The sequence below is a fragment of the Rhinatrema bivittatum genome, chromosome 3, assembly GCF_901001135.1.
Source record: "Rhinatrema bivittatum chromosome 3, aRhiBiv1.1, whole genome shotgun sequence".
In the NCBI taxonomy this organism is placed as follows: domain Eukaryota; kingdom Metazoa; phylum Chordata; class Amphibia; order Gymnophiona; family Rhinatrematidae; genus Rhinatrema; species Rhinatrema bivittatum.
In genome coordinates this window covers 230,348,754-230,374,983 of record NC_042617.1, presented here as the reverse complement: position 1 = coordinate 230,374,983, position 26,230 = coordinate 230,348,754, and the positions used below count along the sequence as shown (strand labels likewise).

Genomic DNA, 26,230 nt, shown 5'->3' with positions numbered 1-26,230 from the left:
GGGGTTTGGCAATGATGTTAGGAATCGAACTCAGCAGATTGGATGGAATGTGATCTAAAGGATGAGACGATGGTTTTATCTTCTTAAGGATGTTCTCTATTTCTAAGGTGGACGTGGGTTCAAAGGAGTCGAGCACTGCTGGGGTTGAATTGGGTTGTTGGGCGGTCGGGTGCGATGATTTAGTGCTGTGATTGATTGAGTCATTTGGGAGCGGAGATGGTCTTGTGATGGGAGCGACTAGTGAGGTGATTTTTTTGTCGAAGAAGTCTGCCAGTTCGTTGGCTTTGTTGAGAGCTTGTTCATCTGGTATGGTTGGTGTGGCTGGTTTGGTGAGGGCTGATACATAAGAGAAAAGGGCTCTTGAGTCGAATATGAAGTGGTGTATCTTTTTGGAGAAAAATTCTTTCTATATGGCACAGAAGTCCAGCAAGGTGCCAATACGTTCAGACAGCGTCAGATGACTAGGTCTCACCCAGATATTGAAGGTTGGTAGTGTTCTGCAGAGCGGATTAAGCCAAATCTGGTGGGTGGATTTGGAGAGCTGGATCATAGAAGTACTCACTGAAGAGTAGTGCAGGACTACCCCTGGTGGATGGTGACAGTGGGACCAGAGGTCCATGGTGCAGGATACTCTGAGCTGGATAGGCCCTCGAGGAGCGAGTACCTGGAAGCGCAGAATCCTGAAAAGAGAAGAGAGACCCCCAAGGAGCGGTTGTCTAGTTAGAGGTGAAATCCCGAAGGGTAGTTGGAAGCGAGATGCCCCCGAGGAGCGGGTGCCCAGAGCTTCTTCAGGAGCAAGATACCCCGGAGGGTGGCGAGGAGTTTAAACGTGCAGCTTAGAAGCGGTCAGAGTAGTTAAACCGAAGTCCTTGCTAACTTGTTCGTTCTGAGTAGAGCGGAGGCTTAAATACCCAGAGGTATGAACGTCATGCGATGGGGACGCCAGCGAGATTCCCACCATGACTTGTAGATAAGCGCAGGCAGCATGCATGAACACGCCCGAAGAGGCCACGGGAAGGAGCATGGCGGACGGGGATGCCCATGCTGAGTTGGAGATGCCGAGGGTTTTGGCACTCGGCACCGGAGGCAGCCATCTTACCCATGGAGGCGGAGAAAGGCAAAGAAGAGGTGAGGCAGAGCGGTCGCAGACGGCTGCGACCGACGGACGTAACAGTACCCGAAGGCTCCTCAGCCGGGGCCTTCGGGTATCCAACCCCCTTCTTGTCCTATAGGTCAGCCTGCTGATCCTTATGACACCTGGGGTGGTGATACTTCCACAGACACCGATGACTTACCTTCACCTCCCTCTCCTACTGAAAGTAGAAAGCGTTCTCCTCCAGAGGACCTTTCTTTCATTAATTTTGTAAAGGAAATGTCTGACTTGGTCCCTTTTCAGCTTCAAACGGAGCAGGATGATAGGCACCAGAGCTTCTCCAGTTCCTGGATGCCCTTAAAGTGATCACGTCTATTCCCATTCATCAAGTTCTTCTTGACCTCCTCAAAAAGAACTGGGAAAACCCCCTGGATCCATTGCTCCAGTACACAGAAAGGCTGACACTACCTATTTAGTGCAGTCAGCCCCTGGCTTTCAAAAATCTCAGCTCAACCACCACTCAGTTGTGGTAGAATCAGCTCAAAAGAAAGCAAAAAGGGCGAAGCCTCACTCCTCTACCCCTCCTGTTAAGGAACACAAATTCCTAGACAATATTGGTTGACGAGTGTACCAAGGGGCTATGCTCATCTCCAGAATTGGCTGCTTACCAGCTGTATATGACCCAATACCAAAGGGTCATTTTCAAGCAGATACAGGACTTCTCTGAAACCCTGCCTGACCAATTCCAAGAACAGCTTCAAATCCTTGTCAACAAGGGGTTTGAGGCAGGAAAGCATGAGATAAGAACAGCTTACGATACCTTCGACACCTCTACTACAGTGTCTGCAGCCGCCATTTCGGCAAGACGCTGGGCCTGGCTCAAATCTTCTGACCTTCACCCAGAAGAACAAGATAGGCTATCTGACCTCCCATGTGTAGGCAATCTGTTCGGTGAACAGATCCAGCAAATAGTGGCTGAATTAAAGGACCATCAAGAGACCCTTAAACAGCTCTCATCGATACCTTCCAACTTCCCCTCTAGACAGCCCTTTAGGAAGGACTCTAAGAAGTCATTCTTCCGTCCAAGGAATTACTATCCTCCACCAGCAAGGTCCCGAACTATGAGGCCTTTTCAAAAACCTCAGCCTCGCCAGGCCCGAAAGCAAAAGCCGCAAGCAGCTCCCCAGCCGGGGCCTGCTTCAGGTTTTTGACTTTCACTTGGAGAGCAGCAGCCTGATTCCTCTGCCAAGCATACCAGTGGGAGGTCGATTGTGCCACTTTCACGGCATGTGGCAGTCAATCACAACCAACCAATGGGTGCTAGCAATCATTGCTCAGGGTTACCACCTAAACTTTCTTGCTCTTCCACCGGACTCACCACCTCTGCAAGCATGGAGAGTATCCAACCACTCTGTCCTTCTGGAACAGGAGGTTTCCCTTCTTCTCCAGTTAAGAGCAATACAACCCGTCCCACTCTCGCAGCAAGGCCTAGGGTTCTATTCCCGGTACTTTTGATTCCCAAAATATCCGGGGGAGTTCATCCAATTATGGACCTACGTGCTCTCAACAAGTACCTCCAGCGGGAAAAGTTCAAGATGGTAACCTTGGGCTCGCATCTACCTCTTCTGCAAAGAGGAGACTGGCTCTGCTCTCTGGACCTTCAGGACGCATACACCCACATTGCAGTAACTTCAGCTCATCGCAAGTACCTCAGGTTTTTATTAGGCCCAAAGCACTATCAATACCGAGTGCTTCCATTCGGCCTAGCGTCGGCATCACGAGTCTTTACCAAATGTCTCGTAGTTGTCGCAGCTTTCCTCAGGAAAGAAGGTGTTCACGTCTACCCCTATCTGGACGACTGGTTAATCAGGGCCCCAACCCAGCAAGCCGCTCGGTCGTCCCTCGATTTGACCCTACACACTCTAATTTCTCTAGGATTTCTCGTCAATTACGAGAAATCCTATTTAGTACCATCTCAAAACTTGTCGTTCATTGGGGCAGGCTTGGACACCTTGCAGGCAAAAGCCTTTCTACCTCAACAACGAGCACTAACCCTCGTGTCTCTCGCTCACCAGTTGCAGTCTCAGCATACAGCAACAGCTCGCCAATTCCTCGTCCTTCTAGGACACATGGCATCCTCAGTCCATGTCACACACCAATGGCCCACCTGGCCTTGAGGCTTATGCATTGGACTCTGAGATCACAATGGATTCAAGCTGTTCAGCCTCTGTCGACCATTGTCCACATCACCGACTCACTCCGTCTGTCTCTCGCCTGGTGGAAAGATCAGAACAATCTCCTCCAGGGACTGCCCTTTCAAGTGCCAGATCCTCAACTCATCCTCACCACCGACGCTTCCAACCTCGGGTGGGGCGCTCATGTGAACGATCTGCAGACACAAGGGTCTTGGTCTCCAGAGGAAGCCAAACACCAGATAAATTTCCTGGAGCTTCGAGCAATGCGATATGCTCTCAGGGCTTTTCAGGATTGCCTATCAAATCATGTCATCCTGATTCAGACAGACAACCAGGTGGCCATGTGGTACATCAACAAGCAGGGAGGCACAGGCTCCTTCCTTCTGAGTCAGGAAGCTGCGCAGATTTGGGAGGAAGCACCCTCCCACTCGATGTACCTCAGGGCCACCTACTTGCCGCGAATGGACAATGTCTTGGCAGACAAACTGAGTCATGTCTTCCAACCGCACGAGTGGTCTCTCAACCCCTCAGTAGCGACCTCAATCTTCCGACAATGGGGATACCCCCAGACAGACCTCTTTGCGACCCCTCAGAACCACAAAGTGAACAACTACTGCTCTCTCATTCGGAGCGAGCACTCTCTGCCCAGAGATGCATTCTCCCTCTCGTGGGCAACCGGTCTGCTCTATGCATTCCCTCCACTTCCTCTTCTCTCGAAGACTCTCGTGAAGCTACGTCAGGACAAGGGAACCGTGATCCTGATAGCACCTCACTGGCCATGCCAAGTGTGGTTTCCCATACTTCAGGATCTTTCCATCCCGCAGGCACATTCCCTTGGGAACGGACCCACATCTGATCACTCAAAACGACGGATGCCTACGCCATCCTAATCTTCAGGCCTTGTCTCTGACAGCATGGATGTTGAAAGGTTAATCCTTCAACCACTTAACCTTTCAGATTTGGTTTCTCGTGTCCTGATTGCTTCACGGAAGTCTTCCACAAGAAAATCTTATTCCTATAAATGGAAAAGGTACACATCATGGTGCACCTCGCAGTCCCTTGATCCCTTTTCCTGTCCAATCCCAAGGTTTTTGGACTCTGTCTGGCATTTGTCGGAATCAGTTCTAAAGACCTCTTCCAACAGAGAATGCATGTCAGTGCGGTAGCCGCCTTCCATAAAGGTGTCGGGGATATTCCTATAATGGTACAACCCCTCGTGTCACGCTTCCTCAGCTCGGTACTCACCCATATGTGAGGACTACCATCCTGCTTGTCCTGTGAGAAAGCAAATGTTGCTTACCTGTAACAGGTGTTCTCACAGGACAGCAGGATGTTAGTCCTCACGAAACCCGCCCGCCGCCCCACGGTGTTGGGTTCGTAACGTTTTGTTGTTTTATTTTTCGGCACTGCCTGTAGCTTTAAAATAAGACTGAAGGGGGACCCCTGCTGGCTGCAGGGTTAGTGCCATGCTGGGCATGCCCAGTAGGGGCCAGTCAATGTTCTGGAAACTTTGACAAAAGTGTTCCGTGATTGGGCTCCATCCTGTGATGTCACCCATATGTGAGGACTAACATCCTGCTGTCCTGTGAGAACACCTGTTACAGGTAAGAACATAAGAAAATGCCATACTGGGTCAGACCAAGGGTCCATCAAGGCCAGCATCCTGCTTCCAACAGTGGCCAATCCAGGCCACAAGAACCTGGCAAGTACCCAAAAACTAAGTCTATTCCATGTTACCATTGCTAATGTACTAACTGCACTAACCACATCCTCTGGCAACAAATTCCAGAGTTTAATTGTGCGTTGAGTAAAAAAGAACTTTCTCCGATTAGTTTTAAATGTGCCCCATGCTAACTTCATGGAGTGCCCCCTAGTCTTTCTACTATCCGAAAGAGTAAATAACCGATTCACATCTACCAGTGGTAAGCAACATTTGCTTATTCAATAAACATACACACGGTTAATGCGACTCCAACATTGCTCTAAGCTTCAGCGGCAATGAGGAAATGTGGAAAAAAGGATTTGCACTCACAAAAAAGTGGGGAGTAGCTTGCTTTTTACAGCGGTTACTACCCCAAACCAAATAAGCCTGATACTTCACTTTCAGTGCATATCCAGCATAGCTCTCTGCTTCAACGGCAGGGGGTAATGAAGAAAGGTGGATCTATATTCAGGCAACAACCAACAAGGACTGAATTTCATAGTCTGGATTAACAGATAAGCATGGGTGTAGCTTGCTTATTGCAGTGGTTAATACCCCTAACTAATTAAGCTATTTCACTTAGATGCAGTTCCTACACTGCTCTCTACATTAATGGTGGGGGTGGAAGGGAAATAGAATAAAAAAGGTTACTAAGAGCCAAGAGAAACAGATAAGTATGTGAGAGAAAAAAAAAAGTGTGAAAGCTTGCTGGGCAGACTGGATGGGCCATTTGGTCTTCTTCTGCCGTCATTTCTATGTTTCTATATCTGTATGTTAATGCCAGAAGTCTTAACAGTAAGGCTGGTGAGTTAGAATGTATGGCATTACACAAGGATATAGACATTATAGGCATTTCAGAGACATGAAGGAAGAAGGATAACCAATGGGATACTATGATAACAGGGTATAAATTTTATTGATGTGATAGGGTGAAACAAATCTGTGAAAGGGTGGCATTATATATAAAAGATGATATAGTGTCAAATATGATTAAAAAAAAAAAATGAAATATTGCAGGAAAAAAAAATTGTGTGGAACCTTATGGACAGAAATTCCATTTGTGATGGGTAGGAGAATAGCATTAGGTGGATAGTACCAGCCACTTGGCGAAAATGAAGAAACAGACCATGAAATGTGAACTGAAATTTAAAAAGCTAATAATTTTGGTAGTACAATAATAATGAGTGATTTCATTTATCCAGTATTGATTGAGTCAATTTCTCATCAGGCAATGCTAGAAAGGTCAAGTTTTTAGATGCCATAAATGACTGCTTCATGGAGTAGCTGGACCTAAAACTAACGAGAGGGACAGCTACTTTATATCTCATCCTCAGTGGAACGCACAATCTGGTATGAAGAGTTACTGTGGCTAAGCAATGGCGATCATTTTGCAGTGAAATTTGACATATTCATTAGAGCAGAGCTTTCCAAACTGTGTGTCGGGACACGTTAGTGTGTCGCCTGCAGTGTGCAGGTGTGTCGCGCAAGCCCGGTCAACTCTGACGCAAGTTTGGGCTTTTTTTTTTCTAGAGATTCACTTTTTTTTTTCAGTTTATGGGTTGCTTATTATTGGGTGATTTTTGCTGTCAATCGCGTTTTTTGGGGGGGCTTGGTGGGTGGAACAAGCCCAGCCATCCTTGCATTGGCTGCTGCTGCTGCCGATGAGGCCTGGCCATGAGGAGTACTGACTGCAAGCAGCAGTGTCTGGTGATCATGGAAGGGAGTGAAGCACTTAACTGGCAACAATCAAAAAGACGAGGTACATGAGTGTGGGGGCCAGACATGTGCTGGGGGGAGAGAGATGAGTGAGTGGGGGGCAAATGTGCTGGGGGGACAGACATGTGCTTGAGGGGGAGAGATATGAGTGTGTGGGGTACAGACATGTGCTGGGGGGGAGAGAAATGAGTGTGTGGGGGTCAGACATGTGCTTGAGGGGGAGAGATATGAGTGTGTGGGGGCCAGACATGTGCTGGGGGGAGGAGAGAGATGAGTGTGTGGGGGACAGACAATTTGTTTTATTATTGTTTCTCATAAATTATAACAATAACATGAATCTTGGAATATATATTTTTAATATAAATTTAAGGTTTTCATGAGATAGGTTGTGTCGTGAAACATTTTATTTATGTATATATTTAAGGAAACATACATAAATTGTCGAAATATGTTTCGTTCGTTTAACCTTTAACCTCTGGTTTACTAGTAGACTGAATTACTGTGTCCCGAAATTATGTTTGTCTAAAAAGTGTGTCACCAACATGAAAAGTTTGGAAAGCTCTGCATTAGAGGGAGGACATAAAGGAAAACTTCTACAATAGCATATAACTTTAAAAAGGGAGACTATGATAGAATGATGATTTATTTTAAAAAACTTAAAGGAGTGGTTACAAGGGTTAAAAGTTTGCATGAGGCATTGGCATTATTTAAAAATTCCATTTTGGAAGCCCAGGTAAGGTTGATTACATGCATTAAAAATGGTTATAGGAAGACTGAAAGACTCCCTTAGTGGTTTAATGCTGAGGTAAAGGAGGCAGCTAAAACTTAAAAGGGCATTGTTTAAAAAATGGAAAGCAGACCCAAATCATGAAAACAGGCAAGAGCATAAGCACTGACAAGCTAGATGTAATACTAAACTAACAAATCACTGGAATCAGATGGCATCCACCCCATATTAAAATATGAAATTGCTAATCTGTTACTTGTAATCTATAATCTATCATATATAAGCCACAATACCTAAGTCTGGAAGATGGCCAGTGTGATGCCGATTTTTATATAGGGCTCCAGAGGTGATCCAGGAAAGTATAGACTGGTTAGCCTGATGTTGGTGCTGGGCAAAATGGTAGAAGCCATTCTTAAAAGCAAATCACTGGCCATATAGAAAGACATGGCTTAATGGGAGAAGAGTCAACATGGTTTTAGCAAAGTCTTGTCAGTCTTTTACATTTGTTTAAGGTGTTCCCCATGAGAGACTCCTGAGGAAATTATAAAGTCATGGGATAAAAGGCAATATCCTATTGTGGGTTGGTAACTAGTTAAAAGACAGGAAACAGAGGATAGGACTAAATGGTCAGTTTTCCAAATATAGAAAGTTATTAGTGAGTACCACAGTGATCAGTACTGGGACATTTGCTGTTTAACACATTCATAATTATATGGAAAAAGTAATAAGTGAGGTGATTAAATCTGCAGATCAGTTAAATGATTCAAAATTGTTAAACAGCAGTGGATTGTGAGGTATTGCAGAGGGGCCTTGTGAGACTAGGAGACTAAACAACTGAAAGGCAAATTAAATTTAATGTTGGAAAAGTACGAAGTGATGCACATAGGTAGAAATAATCCCAACAGGTACACAATGCTGGGTAATGTATTAGTCACTACCCTGGAAAAGTACCTTGGATTCCTTGTGGATAGCACATTGAAATCCTTGATTCAGTGTGCAGTGCTGGTCAAAAAAAGCCAATGTTATTTATTTATTTATTTATTTAAAGGTTTTTCTATACCAATGTTTGTTTAGTAACATCACACCGGTTTACAGATAACTTGAGAATTAGCAACAGTGCTTTACAATTGTAAAAACATGAGCAGTATAATTAACAGAAAAAATGGGTAGGCGAACAAGAGTAGAAACAGCATAACAATGGAGATATATAATAAAACATTAGGAATCATCTGAAAAGAATAGAGAACAAAATGGAAAATGTATTGCTTCTTTATCGATGCATGGTTCCACTGCATCTTGAGTGTTGTGTGTAATTATAGTCACTCCATCTCAGAAAATACATTGAAACTATAAACTGCAGAGGAGGGTGACAAAGAGGATGGAATGGTTCTCTTACAATGAGAGGCTACACAGGCTAAGGCTCTTCAGCTTGGAAAAGAGATGGTCATGATAAAAGTTTATAGAATCATGAGTGCGGTGGAATGGGTAAATAAAGGATAGTTATTTACCTTTTAAATAATACTAAAACAAGAAACTTGAAACTAACAACCAGCAGATTTAAAACAAATAGTAGAAAGTTAACAAGTAGCTCATTTAAAACAAATAGAAGAAAATTATTTTTCACACAACACGTAGTTAAGCTCTGGAATTCCCTGCCAGAGAATGTGGTTACAGCAGTTAGTTGTAACTGGGTTTGAATAAGTTCCTAGAGGATAAATACATAAACTGTATGACGTTAATAAGCAATAATAGATTGTGATCTATTTAATGTTTGGGTATTTGTCAGGTACTTGTGACTTGGATTGGCCACTGTTGGAAACAGGATACTGGGCTTGATGACCGAGTATGGCATATCTTATGTTCGTATGTTCCATCTTTTTCACTCAGCGCACAGTCAAGCTATTATGAAATTGTTATGGTTAGAGCTCAGGTGGAAAATTACATATACGATTAATGATAGAAAGGATAAACTCCTGAAGAATGCCATATTTGTCTCGAAGAAGCCTCTCATTTGAACATTTTTATTTTTGGCCTACCTTATAAGCCTCTTAGAATACATGGAATAATTGACATTTACACTCAAACAGTTTGCATGGACATACTATAATGGACATTTTAAAATGATGACATTTAAATACATACAATAACCAGAGAAACTTTGCCTAGAGACCTTTTCCAGCATTTGGGCTTTTTGCTAAAAGAAATATTTTGCAACATTTAAAAGTAATAGCTCTAACGGTTAGTTGCAGAGCAAGTGGTCCCTGAACTAGCAAGGCAAATAGAAACCTTTTTGGAACTTGGCAAGTATCGACGAGAAAGAGGAAATGATTGGAGGTGAGAGCGAAAGGCTCAGCCTGCCAGATATTGATCGACTGATGAATGTTGCAGAACAAGATGTAACATACAAGCATCATATATATTTTGAGAGAAGAAACAACCAATGAAGAAAGGCCTCATGTTCAGAAGCTTCTTCTACCCCTGATTATATGGTCTCTTTTGACCCAAATAACCCAGAAGCCCTGACATTTAAGGGGGTGTAGGTTTGTTTTCGGGCTCCAACCAATGAAAAAAGACACATACTCCTTGCTGTTCATTGCATGAAAGGCATGCAATCAGATCCAACCAATGAGATGAAAGACATGCAGTCTTGCTACTTGATTGCATAACACAGCATCATAAAAGAGTGAGACTGGAGGCTTGATTTTTGGCAAATGCTCAGCCCCAACATATCTGGGCAAACAGCCCCAGCATATCCAGGTAATGCAGACCACTTGGACGTACGACCAGCTAGCCAGATCCATCCCAAAGCAGATGTAAGCAGCCCAGCTGCAGATGTGACCAGGAGATAGACCAAACCATGCTGAGGTGGGCCTAAGACCAGAAGGAGACATACAGAGGCGATATGGACTCCTGGCTATTTTACAAGACACTTCACTTCAGGGAGCAGTAAGAAAATGGAGGACACTGAGTAGTTAGAAGCACTATTTGCATATCATATAGTATGGAGAATTGAAAATTGAACATTGAAATATAAATTTACCTATACATATTTACCATCAATAAATTACATTATTTACATTATCTCGGAGTCTTAGAATCTGTGCCAGAGCAAGTATCAGAACGGATGATGTGGCATGGTTGCTGATATATGTCCCCTGTCATTCCATTCTCCAATTGGGCTCAAATCACACAGGTACATGATCTAAGAACATAAGAACATGGCATACTGCGTCAGACCAAGGGTCCATCAAGCCCAGCATCCTGTTTCCAACAGTGGCGTAGCTACGGGTGGGCCTGGGTGGGCAGTGGCCCACCCACTTTCCATTCAGGCCCACCCAAATTTCTTTGCAAGACACTGCAGCCAATAAAAGCAGGCAGCATCAGCAGGCACCCAAGGGAGAAAAAAAAATAAAATCAGCTGGTGTGTTGCGGCTCCCAGTGTCCCACAGCCCCAGTAATACTTCCCTTTACATTCTTCCTGCCCCCGTGGGCCAATGGGAAACCTCCTATCTTCTTCCTGCCCCCGTGGGCCAATGGGAAACCTCCTATCTTCTTCCTGCCCCCGTGGGCCAATGGGAAACCTCCTTCCTTCTTCCTGCCCCCGTGGGCCAATAGGAAACCTCCTCCCTTCTACCTGCCCCCGCGGGCCAATCGGAAGCCTTCTTCCTGCCAGTGGAAGGAGGAAGCCTCTGATTGGCTGGTGGGGCAGGAAGAAGGGGGTCATCAGGGTGGGAGGAGTGGCAGTGTTCAAGCCATGGGCTGGAAATGCAGGGCAGGGAGGTGACTGGGGTGTGTGTGAGACAGAGACTGGGCAGGGAGGTGACTGGGGTGTGTGTGAGACAGAGACTGGGCAGGGAGGGTGACTGGGGTGTGTGTGGGGTGTGACTGGGCAGGGAGGTGACTGGGGTGTGTGTGTGAGAGACAGAGCTGCTGCTCCTGGTATGTGCTTTCAAGGGAAAGGAGTAGGAGAGTTGCTGGAGATGGTAAGTAAAAGTGGCATTTTAAGTTTATTTTTCTTGATTGACTGCCATTTTAATTATTGAGTATTATGTGATGTGTCTGTTGTTTTGAAATATTTTATTGATATTTGGACAATGTTTAATAATTTTTATGAGTTTTGTTGGATGTTATTCTGTTCATCAGCTGTTTTGAAATATTTATTAATATAGTTTTACAGTTATTTCTGTGTGGGGCTCTATAGCAGCTTGGCTTGTTCTGTTTTCCTAATAGGAGGTGTATTAGTGTTTAGGACCTGATTTAATATCTGTAGTGTTGCCTTTTCATAGATAGGGTTGTTATATGTTCCATAATGCAGGTGTAACTTTGTGCGGCTTAGTTTGTGTGCATTATTGCAGATCCTGGGACTGTTAGGTGCTATATTTCTCTTTCCATTTCTCCAGGTTTGCACTGCATGCAGAGTGGCTTTTTTTGGTTTTCCATTCCAGTTTCTATCTCCATATTTATAATGTGTGGTCTTTCTGTACTTTGGTGAAGGTCGGTTCTGTGTGTGTGCCTGAGGTGAGGTATTTTATTAGCATGTAGGCAATTGTATCAATCTTATTTGTGGATGCAGAGTGTATGTTTACATGATGATAGCTTAGTAAATGACAGGGCTGGATAGCCTTTTTCTCCTGTCTACCCAGTTATCCTCTCCACACTGCTAAGGATACATCCCAGCTGTCAGCCAAAGGGTGTGACCACCTTCAAGACATCTCTTTATCCAGAACAGTCTTTTTTTCTGTTCTTCCTTTGTAAAGAAATGGGGATGAATGTCAGGAGCCCCTGGACTCGATTCAGCAAATGTCAGCATCAGAGGAAGACTAAAACTAAATAGTTGAGCCATAGGAAAGGAAAAGAAATCTTCAAAGATATTTATCTGTTTTATTGATACAGATTAATAAGGCATTTGCTCAATTATGGTAAATATTTTGGTACAAATTCAATGATGAAGGAACCCTCTTTCCTATTTTCTTAAACTTATCAAACACAGTAATTCATGGCCATCATAATAGGCATCATTGTGTGGTAAAGTATACCTTTGTCACTCTGCCTTATGCTTAATCATAGGTCAGTCCATATTTTTAAGTGTTTTTGTTGCTTAATTCACCCCAGTGATATACTCCAAATTTCTAGCAATAATCTTGTGTTACATCAATTCAAGGTTACTTTTGTTGAAAATTATGAACCAAACTTATCTGGATAATACAATGTTATTACTTCTTCTTAACCACCATCGACTTTGAGCTTGATGCCCTCAAATTGTCAGCAATATGAGAATTCACTATATTGCTGTTCTATGCCCGACATTGCACAATGTTTCGGACTAGCATCGAGTCCTTCTTCAAGGGCGTAATATATTCCACAGCATGGCGTATCTTGGCGTGGCATCAAGCTCAAAGTCGATGGTGGTTAAGAAGAAGTAATAACATCGTATTATCCAGATAAGTTTGGTTCATAATTTTCAACATAAGTAACCTTGAATTGATGTAACAAGATTATTGCTAGAAATTTGGAGTATATCACTGGGGTGAATTAAGCAACAAAAACACTTAAAAATATGGACTGACCTATGATTAAGCATAAGGCAGAGTGACAAAGGTATACTTTACCACACAATGATGCCTATTATGATAGTCATGAATTACTGTGTTTGATAAGTTTAAGGAAAGAGGGTTCCTTCATCATTGAATTTGTAATTAGTTTGAACCTAGTTCCATCTTAAAAGTACATTGCCTTTCTGAGCTTTTTTCAAGTAGAAATATTTTGGTACAACATTCCAGAGGGTTTTTAAACATCTCACAGAATACTGTGATGTATGATGAGGTCTTTATAGTAGACTAGTATATGGTTCTTTGTAAGTTATGAGATACTGCCACTTGAGATCTCTTTAAGTATAATTGAAATGCTTTCATAACTATATATTAGGTTTAGCATTGGTAGCTGCTTGAAGTAATTGAGTTTAAAATATTAAAAGTATAACAGCTGTAGCAGATTATTTAGAAATCTATTGTCAGGTGTGTGTGTGTGAAAGTATTTATCAATAAGAATATGAATTCCATGGCTCAGACATTTAGTGCCCACCCATGTTAACCTTGGGCCCAGCCAAAAATTCATTTCTGGCTACGCCACTGGTTTCCAACAGTGGCCAATCCAGGCCATAAGAACCTGGCAAATACACTAAGTACCCAAACATTCAATAATTTAAACTTCCTTAGCAAATGGTGGTAGCAGTAGTCAAGGTGACTAGCATAGCGGTGTTTGAAAGAGGTTTGGACAGGTTCCTAGAGGAAATGTCCATTACACATTATTATTTAGGTAGCCTAAGGAAAGCTATTGCTGTCCCTGGTTATGAGTAACTGGAAATAGATCTACTTTATGGTTTCTGCCAAGTACTAACAAACTGGAATTGCCACTGTGGGAGACAGAATACTGGGCTAGAAGGATCTATGACCTAGGATAGCATTTCTCAATCAATTATGTATAGCACTAGCTATATGTCTCCATGGCAGTGCTGTTCACTGCCATGCAGAGGGTACCCCACTTCCCTTCCAAGATTAGACCTTCCACACCCCAGATTGATTGAGAATGGAAATTAGGGTAGGCAGTGTTCACAGTCCCCTTTGGAGGATAGAAGGAAGGAGCCATAATCATTGTTGGGAGTGACGCCTGGTGATGAATTTAGTGCCCATGATACAGGATTCCAAAAGGAGTCCTGGTGCATGATTTACAGCCTCTGGACTGTAGCTGTAATGACCAGATTAAGAACAGAGGGAAGGAAGGAGAAGAAATCCCCATGTTATTACAAATGAAGGCTCATGGCACCAGAATCCTTGCATTTGTTCTGATTAAGCTGGAAGAGAAATGAGGAACTACTGTGCCAAAATAAATGTAGAAAAATTAGCTATTCCTTTAGTTTCAAGGCTTTATCTTTACGTGTAGTGAATATATCCACTCATCATGCCGATTCCATGCTTTCCCACCTAGCTGCGCAATATATATGGCATACATTTTCTGAGCTGCTGCGTCACACTCCCTCTCTTGCCTTTAATTCTATCTAAAAACCCACCTTTTTGAGGCTGCTTTTAAATCTTAATCCCTGATTGTCCCACTTATAGCCTCATTAATTTTTAACCATTGTCTTAATAAATTGAATACCAAAAACAATTTTGTTTGTCTATTAGATTGTAAGCTGTACTGATAAGGGACTGTCTTACATGTTTTTATACAGTACTGTGTACATTGAGTAATACTATAGAAGTGTTACATAGTAGTAGTAGCTTGAAACCTCTGTTAATTAAGGTAGTACACACTATAGTATATGATGTGCTTATTAATAGTAATAAATTAACTGGGCAGGTGTTTGTATTTTTTTATTTTTCTTTGCTTTGCTTTGTTTTGTTTTGTTTTTTGTACCATGAGACTGTAATCATTCATGCCACCATTTTTCTTCAATATCTGCAAATGTGAAGAGTCAACTAGCCAGATATTATAGTTCACACAAGGATGCTTCTTTCCTTAGTATATAAAGGAATCTCTTTCCTGCTGTCTTGAATCTTTTTTCATTTTAGAAAGGGTACTTCATGAAATAGCCTCTTATTGGAGATGGTGGAGACAAGGATAATATTTGAATCCGAGATAAGCATAGGGGATCTCTTAGGTAGGCTAGGGATTGTTGAGATGGGTAGTTGGTGTGGATTGGCAGACGTGATAGTCTGTGTGGTGTTTTTCTGCCTTCAGATTTCTCTGTTTCTATAAGATAGAAAAGGAGACAAGTTGCTGGTCGGAAGATTCAAGACACTGCGGTGTCCAAGTTATATGTTCTTACTTTGGAGTTTTGTTTTGTTTGATCAGTACATAGTGTGGTGTCTGGTTCATTATGCAGTTAGGAAAGTCTCCAGGCTTCTAACCAAGCATAGCTTACAGCTTACATTGAAATTTCTGTTCCTGCATTCCTGTCTATATGCGACTTAGCGGTATTTCTTCTCATCTCTCAGTCCTTGCAAATTGCTTTGTGACTTGTAAGACTTCCAAAATATTTAGAAATACATGTAATAATGTAAATATTGCATATTTTGCAGAGTACCATAAGATGACATCTTTGCCATCTAATAATCCACTTCTCATTTTGCTAATAATGTATCTTCATTTTTTTTCATTTTCTCTGCAGCTACCACAATCAAAATGCTAAAAAGTGTGTTTGTCTTGCTATATTGAACACTGTAATAGTTTTGTATGACATTGTTTGTTTCTTTATTCTTGAATATTATAGTTGCTTACTTTTTCTATAGTGCAGAATTCTAGTACCTGTATTGATAACTTTTGTTATGGCTCGGGGCCTAGCTGGATGAAGGGAACACCACCCTTGGAATGGTCAGAACTACAGGGTAAGGCTAAGGCCGATCTTCCGCCTAACCAGCCCCTTACCCCCAGGTTGAGCCCTTGGGTTCTGGGGACCAGCAGTACATCATGGTGAATCTGGAGCAAGGCTTGGACAGGCTGGTAAGCTTGGACTGGCTGGTAAGGCTTGGACAGAAACAGAGTAATGTAATGGCAGGAACTGAGGCTTGGACATGACCAGAGTGCAGGTAAGGACTGGAACTGAGGCTTGAGTGCAGGCAAGGACTGGAACTGGATCTTGAATTAAGGCAGGCAAAGATTGGAACTGGTAAGGACTGGAACTGAGGCTTGAGTGCAGGCAAGGACTGGAACTGGATCTTGAATTAAGGCAGGCAAAGATTGGAACTGGAACTGGTAAGGACTGGAACTGAGGCTTGAATGCAGGCAAGGACTGGAATTGAGGCTTGAGTACAGGCAAGGACTGAAACACAGGAGCTAGACTAAGACAGGACAGGGCAAGTCAAGGACAACATGGAACATAAGGCCAGAAGGCAACATTAGGCGGGGAAGGCCCCCAAGGGACAAGACATTGGAAAGGTCTAGATAGGCCAGAAGGCAAGTCAAGGAGTAAGAAGGCCCTTAGGCCAGAAGGCAAGTCAAGGAGTAAGAAGGCCCTTAGGCCAGAAGACAAGTCAAGGAGTAAGAAAGGGCCCTTAGGCCACAAAGCAAGAAGTAAGAAGGCCCTTAGGCGGCAAGGCAAGGAGTAAGAAGGCCCTTAGGCCGCAAGGCAAGGAGCAGGAAGGTCCTTAGGCCGCAAGACAAGGAGCAAGAAGGCCTGGAGACCACAAAGCAAGGCAAAATAAGAATAGGCCTGGGTAAGTTACAAGGCAACAATGGCTAGGGCAAGGAGCCAAAGCAACTTGATTCAAAAGCAAATTGGGTTTGGCATGGCTGGATTATGTAGGGCTGAGGCTTGAGTATGGTGCCGGCAAGGCTGGTTCGTTAAGGACTCCTGGTGGTTAGGAGGCTGTACCACAAGCTGAATTTTATGAGGAGCTGATGGGATAGCATGGAATGAAGCTCCGAGGAAGGTGTCATAGGGTACAATGAGACTGCATAGCTGGTGACTGCATAGCTGGTGAATTCATAACACCTTTTATTGGTCCATAACTATTTTATGCCTAAATGGCACATCAAAATCTATTTTATTTATTTAAAAAATGACATTCTGCTTATTTACTATTATAAGTGGATTACAACAGTATATTCATTATAATAAAAACAAATAATGGAATAAAATGACAAAACAAAAACATGTTAAAATCATTGACATGAATACATAGGAAAATCATTGACAAAAAAAACATCAACATCTCTCCTTTCTGTGAATGTAGAGATCTAAACAAGTTTGATTATAACATGACTGAGTTGATATTATGTGATAAAGCATTGGATTGGATTACTAAATTAAAAACAGATTTCTGATTGCTAGCCCACATTAGCCATATACAAGAAGAATTGACCAATTAGAATTTATCAAAAGATGAAAATATACATGAATTGTCAAGACCACATAGGTTCCTTATTTAGATGTCAAGTTTACTTTCTATTACCTCTTTTGAGACAGTTCAAAAGTAAGACTAAGGATTAAGCCAGCTTGTCTCTTGGGAGCATGGACACCAGGCTTATACCATACAAATGTTTCCTAGCATGTCAAAATATAAATAAAGCTACTGGTCCTATACATCAACCATTAAATTGTATATTTTCATAGGGATCTCATTGTAAACTAGTTTATTAAAAAAAAAAAAACAAAAAAAAACAGTTGAGATCCTATCAGGTCAGTATATGGCAAAAATTAAAAAAAAAGGTTTATTGCCTTCCAAAAAAATTAACTTAGTATTTCTTTAAATAAGTAATTGTGTAGATATGAGCAGCCAATGACATTTCCTGTGTCACTGTCTCTTTGGTATATTATTACCCATGTACTAGCAAAGGAATTGAAAAATTACTCTTATTTGTGTGTGCCATCATTTGCACCTCAAAAGGAGGTCAAAGAAGAGTTGAAGAAGATGTTTTGGTGGTATTTCCATTATAATAATTGTTCTAAAAATTGAATCCTATTTTCCTTAACACCTAAAGAAATACTGCCATCAATAACTGCCTTTTCTAGAGGTTCCAAATATTGAGATGGTTCATTTTGAATAATCATGTACAACTTTGTCTCTATTTTGGCAATATCAGTTCAACTGTAATTTCAGAAACTGTAGAACTAGGGGTAATGAAATAAAACTCCGGGGGATGACTCAGAACCAACAATAGGAAATACTTTGTCACAGAGAGGATAGTAGATTCCTGGAATGCCCTTCCAGAAGAGGTGGTGAGGATGAAAACAATAAACAAATTCAAAAGGGCAATGGATAAACACTGTAGATCCCCAAAGACTAGAGTTTGAAAATGAAGAAAAGGGTGCAAGAGCGTAACCTGCATGGAACAGCAATTACTATCCTTATGAGAAGGCACAGGAATTACTACCCTTTAATAATCAACCTGATGTTTGCACACTGCATTGACGGCAGGGACAAAAAGAGATTTAGAAGACAGCTAATGCTAGGCCCCGACTTTTATGGCCCGGGATACTGAAATGCAGACAGCAGGGATAAAGAACAGGACTGCTTCTATGGCCAAGTCCAAAAAGCAGAACACATTCTAGCAGCATTGTCTAAATTATCATGAAACCTTTTCACCCTGGAAAAACAGTTTTGTAATGGATTTTCAGTTGCTTCGTTTAGATTGTAAATATTTCCGTTCTTAACAAAAGGCTTGGGGGTAACCACAGAGTGTCAATTACTACCCTCAACAGAAACATGAGGGCAACCTGCATGGAGCGACAGTTACTACCACAAGAAACTTGCTGGGTAGACTAGATGGACCATCTGGGCTTTTTCTGCCAGTATTAGTATGTTTACTATGTAAAAATAGATTTAAAATAATTTAGATCAAAGTTTACTGTCATTGGAGGGGTGTTCAGTATTTTAGTCCAGTTGCTTATCTGATTCCTTGACCTTTTTTTTTTCTGTTGCATAATACTTCCAAATACTGTCTCCAGATGACCCCTCCAACTATCGCCCGATCGCTAAACTCCCCTTCATTTCAAAAATCCTAGAAAAAATAGTCAACCAGCAACTCACGGAATACTTAGAAGATAACAAAATACTAGCCCCCTCTCAGTTCGGCTTCCGAAAAACCCGAAATACAGAAACTCTGCTAATCTCTCTGATGGACACAATTTTACTGAATTTAGATAAAAAACAACCCGGCCTACTCATTCTCCTCGACCTATCGGCCGCATTTGACACTGTAAACCACACAACGCTTCTGGATAGGCTAACGGACATCGGCATCAAAGGTACTGCTCTCAGCTGGTTCAAATCTTTTCTACATAACAGATTTTATAAGGTCAGAGTCAACAATGAAGAATCACACCCAGTTCGCTCATCCTTGGGAGTCCCTCAAGGCTCTTCACTATCCCCCACCCTCTTCAGCATTTATCTATTATGTCGCAATGAAAACACCTCAGACCGGTCTTCAGGGTGAAGCGTGCCGTCAGCATTTTGGGCAGCCCCCTTTTATTGTAAAATCATTATATAGCATTGCATCGGATACATACGTCACATATTTACTGCTACAATATTTCCACATAAATGTTTATGCTGACCTTTTACTACGTGGGTGCAGAGAGGTGCAAACGGTCAATCTTCAGGCAGGGAGGGGGGAGGTCATTAGCTGGTCATGAGGCAATGGTACTGAGCTATCTAGGTGTGAAAACCCACAGAAATGCAAGTAGGTCATAAACTAAGCTGGTGCTGCAAAGCTTCTGCTGCAAAGCTTTTGCCCTAGATATATTCCTTGCAGACTTCCTGTTAGCTACAGACAGGAAGTATGTTCGCTTGCTGAAACTTGCGGAAACTTGCTGCGGTCGGAGCAAAACAGTTTCTTTATGCTACGAGTAGGTTTTAGACATGGGACAGATGTTGACCTTCTGAGGTGGCGTGCCATCAGTCAGGGAAGCCAAACACCCAACCCCCACATCATTACCACTTGGCCAGCTTCTCTCCAAACTAAAATTAACCCACTATATCTACGCAGACGACGTGCAAATATTCATCCCGGTTACGAAAACACTACAAAAAACACTAGAATTCTGGAACAACTGCCTCCAAGCCATCAACAACCTACTCGAGCCTTAACCTGATCCTTAACTCCAACAAAACTGAAATACTCCTCGTCACACAAGACTGTAACTATGCAACGTTTAACCTACCCCCTACTACTCACCTCAAGTTAGAAACCTTGGAGTCGTCATGGACAATCAACTAAACCTTAAGAGATTCATTAATAATACCACTAAGGACGGCTTCTATAAATTGCAAGTTCTGAAATGACTCAGACCACTCCTCCATTTCCAAGACTACCAGGCAGTTCTCCAAGCAATCATTTTTTCAAAAATTGACTACTGTAACTCCCTCCTACTTGGCCTCCCAACCAACACAATAAAACCATTACAAATGCTCCAAAATGCTTCAGCCAGGATTCTAACTAAATCTAACAAAGGAAATCATATTACCCCCATCTTGAAAAACCTACACTGGCTCCCAATCAAGTTCAGAATCTCCTACAAAGTACTAACAATCATACATAAATCTATACACAAGCTCATTCCTCTGGAACTCAATATCCCTCTTCAGCCACATAAACCCTCCAGACCGGTGAGAACAGCCTATAAAGATACTCTCCTCGCCCCAACCATCAAATCCTCATAAAATAAACGTACTCTATCCACAGCAGGCCCCGCACAATGGAACTCTCTACCACCAGACCTCGTGAAAGAACCTTGCCCTATCGCCTTTAAAAAGAGACTCAAAACCTGGCTATTCGAACAAGCCTTCTATCCATACCAATAACTTTATTCTCAATCTTTCCAAATATGTACACCTTGTAACATGTCTACTGTATATTTAGCCAGGTCCTTTCTAGTACTTCATTATTTATTGTATCTTTTGTTCTTTAATACCCAGTTACTTGATCCAAGTTTATCCACCTGTTCGATGTAATTGCACTCTGTCTTGCCTGTTTAATGTTATAATGTAAACCGAATTGCTATGTAACTTTTGCTACATGAATTTCGGTATATAAAAATGTTAAATAAATAAATAAATATTTTTCTTTATAACTTTTATCTATGACTGAACTTTTCAGAGTTACCATAGCATGTCTAGCATTCTCTCTTCAGTAACTATTTGTCAGAGATTTGGTTACCAAAATATATTTGTGCTTAGTAGTGGGAGCTATGATTGCTCAAATAGTAGCCCTAAATATTATTTAAAAGACAAAGAAGAATGGGACTTGAACTGCATCTGCTTCACAGTATCTCCGCTGAATAACACATTTCATTTATCAGGACCTCTATATGACATTCTGTGTAGGCCCGTTTACCAGAAAAGCCTTAGATATTACTGTGAAGGGACAGAAGGAGAGGACAAAAAAATAAATCTATATTTAATGGCAGATTTTGGGGTGATTTTTATATGATGGCACAGAGAAATACATGTTAGTTCTGACATGCAACTGTAGCTAGAGAATAGGACTATCTGACTGAAGACCCATATATATATATATATATATATATATATATATATATATATATATAAGCAACTGTACCCGTTCTATGCCCGGGCGGCGAGCCTTTTTATTGGCACACATGCTCTTGTATGGAAGCGTTAGCTGAAAAGCAAAAACGAAATTGTTTTCACCCAGGGCAAGGGGACGTGGAGGCACATTTGCTAAAGCCAGGGCTGGCAAAGTTTATTTACCAAGCTGTCTCTCGCATTCCCCCACACCCCCTCTCCTCTCTCACACACATTCTCTCTCACTGGCATCACCCTCCCCTCATATAAGCTCCCTCTCTATGAAACCCACACTCAAGAATCCCCCCATCCACCCTCTCTTACCTCCTATGCTCTCTCTCACACCCTCCCCACCCCCCTCTTACCAACCATGCTCTCTGTCACCCCCCTCTCTCACACAGACATTCTCTCTCACTGGCATCCCCCCCTATGCTCTCTCTCACACCCTCCTGCTCTCTCTCACCCTCCCCGACATACATTCTCACTGACGTGCCACGGGACCCACGCCGTTTGCAGCGAAGATGAAGGCCCGGGCGCGCCAATCGTGGCACATGGGGGCCTTCCCTTTTCGCCTTGAGCAGAAAAAAGCAGCGGAGACCCCGGCAGGCCACAAATGGAGCGTGTCCTGTGGCACACGCTCCGTTCGTGGTGAAGATGAAGGCCCGGGCGCGCCAATCGTGGCACATGGGGGCCTTCCCTTTTCGCCACGAATGGTGCACTATGCCTTCATCTTTGCCACGAACGGAGCATATGCCGCGGGATGTGCTCCGTTCGCGGCATGCCAGGGTCTCCTCTGCTACTTTCTGCCTGTCCCGCATTGGCCGCTGTCCTTCTGGTTTTGAATAGTCTTCCGGCGCAGGAGGAAATCTGTGGGAAGGAGGAATTCTTCGCAAATTCTGCATTCCGCAGTAGCGCAGAATTCCCCCAGGAGTACCTCTTGTAGCTGGCGTTGTGGCACGGCCACTGTACGGTGTGTTTGAGCCTCCAAGGCGGCCAGGGAGCCACCTGCGCCATCTATCTGCAGGCTGGCGAACATGCGCGAGCACACTACCAAGCCTGAGGAAACTACCTCCTGCTTTATGCTGTAGAATTCTGCATGAGTGACTTCCTTTCTTCCTTCAACTCATGTTGTCTGTTTGACCTTACATTATTGTCAAACAATATTATAACGGAGAAAAGTTTACAGTAAGGAAACTGCCTCCCGCTTTATGCTGTAGAATTCTGCATAAGTGACATCCTTTCTTCCTTCAACTCATGCAGAATTCTACAGCATAAAGCAGGAGGCAGCTTCCTTACTGTAAACTTTTCTCCTTTATAATATTGTTTGACAGTAATGGAAGGTCAAACAGACAACATAGAAGAATAGCCAGGAAATATATCAGTAATAGAAATCGAAATAGAAACAGAAAGTGAAAGTTTTTGTTGTCTATGAAGAATGATATCTCAATTTGGGCTCCTAAATTTTTCTTTCCTAATTAATTTTAGTTTCTGATGTGTGCTTCTTTGTAAGAATTAAACTGACTTTCATTTTAATTAAAGACAAGTCTCTGTTAGTTACAGGATGAAGAGCTCAGACGACAGCAGCAATTAGAGGAAATCCGTAAACGGGAAGCAGAAGATAGGGCAAGGCAAGAAGAAGAGCACCACCGTCAGGAGGAGGAGCAAACAAAGAGAGAAGCAGAAGACAAGGTACTGGTTCCCTTAGTGTAACTGAAGTCCCCCTCTCCCACCTCCCAGCCAACAGCATATTAAGGCCCCCAAGTGACCTAACCACCCACCCCAGGCCATTCCACTCCCCTATTGCATACAATAAAAAAAGGCCTGTCTGCACTGCCTGTCCTCCTAAATAATAGAACAAGATCTTTTCGGGCCACCCAGCAAAGCCGCCACACTAATAGTGTAGCCCTGGGTTAAATGAACATGCAAGGTTAGTCAGTACCATTTTGCATAGCAAAACTGTTAGGGCTGGAGTGCTTCTGCCTCCTTGAGCCATCTACACTGCTACCAATGGGTAAGTAGGATGCCCTAGCTGGAGAGGATAGGGGGTGGAGGAGAGGATTTTGGGCAACCTAGGAGGGGCCTTCTTTCACTGTCTGTGGAGAGGGGAGGAAGACGAGACAATGCAGGAGGCATTGTGTTAGCCAGTAGTGCCAGTTAGTACATTGGCATTTAATTTGTTTTTTTTGTAGGCGATAACAGTTGCCTTAAAACATTTACCCCAACAGTTTATTGGACCCATACTGGATATGTCTGGTGTGTAGGCTAGGGAAGTACCATACAGTATGGATCCCTTGTTGGCTACTCATGTTATATGCAATTATAAATTCTTTTTTGAAACCTCATTTCAACACAAATTGTAGTTGGTTCTATATTTATAAAAGGTTCTGTCATCACTCTTATTTTGCTCTTCTGGTCTGCAGAGGAGACAGGAAGAGGAATATTATAATCGCTTGGAAGCTGAAAGACGCAGACAACATGAAGAGGCAGAGCAGAAATTGCTGGAACCAGATGACCCTGGTCTGTACAGACCTCCTCTCCCACGGGAATATGAGCTTTCTCCCTCACCCCTTTCATCTAATGCTCCTCCACCCCCACCACAGCGAAACACCTCTTACCTCAAAACACAGGTTTTCTCCCCTGATACCATTTACACTGCCAAGTTTGTTGCATACAGTGAGGATGAGGAGGATACAAACCTAGCAGGTCAGGATAAGTTCTCCGGCACAAGAAAATCTTATGGTGATCTTCCTCCTGCTGCCATTAAGCCACAACTGCTCGCCCATCAGCTTCGCCCAGTCTCAGATGGCATCTTTCTTTCCAGTTCATTCCAGCCAACCTTGGTCAATGCCAACAGTACTTCTTACAAAACAGACCAGGCCCCTCCCCTACCAAACAAACCAAGTTTCTTCTATGCCAGCAACTCAAAAGGTTAGAAAGAAAATAACTGTATATTATATTTTTTATTTATATGTAGTTAGAACTGTCCTTTCCAATGTGGTTACTTTAGATTATAGCAAATTGCTTTATACAATTATTTTTTCCACTTGATCAATTTTCTCAGCCCCATGATCTAACTCTTGACTTTAATCCTGATATCAAATTTTTCTCCATATTTATTTGTATTAATGTTTTATTCTGTTAAAATGTTCTTGTCCGTAAAACATTTTTAAAATTCCATCCTTTTACCACAATGAAAAATAGATGTGACTTTTTATTTTCTTTGCTTTGCTATCTTTTTAACCAGATCAAAGTACTGTTGGTTTTGGCTTTCATTCTATACTTTATTTTTCCTTTGGTTGAATGTCCATGCCCAAAGCACTATTTCTTCCTTCAAGCAAGGAGATTTGGTTTCTGGTTTGCCTGGGAAATTGAACTTCAATCTTCACTGCATACTTGGCAAGAATTGGTCTGGGGACACTGATCTGTCTGGAATGAATTCTGTGTGCAAATGGCTTTAATATTAACTTGCGTGAAAATTTTAGAAACCACCTAACATCAAAATGAATTACTCGACTTAACTTTTATTAAGATTGGCCAGTCAACTGCATAAAAGTTTTTAATTAAATCATAATCTCTTATAGACAAGATCTTTTTCTGTCTATAAACATGATGAATTAGCCATGATCTGTGGGTGGCGTCATCTGATGGCACTGAACAGACTTGTCTCTCCAAGCTAGTAGAGCTTTGAGCTCTATTGCGCATTTCCAGGTGTTGCCTCTTCAGTCTGTTTTTATCCAAACACAGCCTGGACTTTTACTCAGTCTCTCCAGAAAGTTTTTCCAGATTCCTTTAAAAAAAAAATGTTTTTCACTTTCAGTTGACTTGCTGCTTTGCAGCACCTATAACAGCACTTTTCAGTGCTACAGACAAAAGAAAACTTGTGCCGCCTCAGAATGGCCATCCCTCAGGGCATGTCATTTCTACTTTTCCCAAGGATATACCTGTGTACCTATCTGCATTCTCAACATTCAAGGCACATAGAGGAACTGTGTAAGTCTTTCAGAAACTGACGAGAGAGGGAGCTATTTTAGATCTAATTCTTAGAGGAGCACAGGATTTGATGAGAGAGGTAACTGTGATGGGGCTGCTTGGCAATAGTGATCATAACATGATCAAATTTGAATTAATGACTAGAAAGGGGACAGTAAGTAAATCCACAGCTCTAGCACTAAACTTTCAAAAGGGAAACTTTGATAAAATGAGAAAAATAAGTAGAAAAAAACCCGAAAGGTGCAGTCATTAAAGTTAAGTCTACAACAGGTGTGGACATTGTTAAAAAAAAAAACAAAAAAAAAACTGCCATCTTAGAAGTGCAGTCCAGATGTATTCCACGCATTAAGAAAGGTGGAAGGAAGGTCAAGCGATTGCTGGTATGGTTAAAAGATGAGATGAAAGAGGCTATTTTAGCCAAAAGATCTTCCTGCAAAAATTGGAAGAAGGATCCATCTGAAGTAAATAGGAAAAAGCATAAGCATTGACAAGTTAAATGTAAAATATTAAGACTGGCTAGAAGAGAATTTGAAAAGAAGTTGGCCGTAGAGGCAAAATCTCATACTAAAAACTTTTTAAAATATATGCAAAGCAGGAAGCCTATGAGGGTGTCGGTTGGACTGTTAGATGAGAGAGGGGTTAAAGGGGCACTTAGGGAAGATAAGGCCATCATGAAAAGACTAAATTAATTCTTTGCTTTGGTGTTTATTGACCAGGAAGTTGGGGAGGTGCATGTTCCGGAAATGGTTTTCAAGGGTGACAATTTAGATGAAATGACCCAAA

The 26,230-nt window shown here is 42.3% G+C and overlaps 1 protein-coding gene across 21 annotated transcripts in view; it reads left to right on the top strand.

Moving 5' to 3' along the window:
- Nucleotides 1–26,230, top strand: part of AFDN (afadin, adherens junction formation factor) — a 1,391,435-nt gene that overhangs the window by 1,291,778 nt on the left and 73,427 nt on the right. For 11 of the 21 annotated variants that reach the window (XM_029594288.1, XM_029594291.1, XM_029594289.1 and 8 more), the window contains 2 exons: nucleotides 23,012–23,146; nucleotides 23,878–24,385. In XM_029594288.1, coding sequence (XP_029450148.1) covers nucleotides 23,012–23,146; nucleotides 23,878–24,385 — 643 coding nt within the window. The remainder of the gene's footprint in view (nucleotides 1–23,011; nucleotides 23,147–23,877; nucleotides 24,386–26,230) is intronic. The other 10 variants (XM_029594308.1, XM_029594300.1, XM_029594299.1 and 7 more) reach the window with 3 other exon arrangements.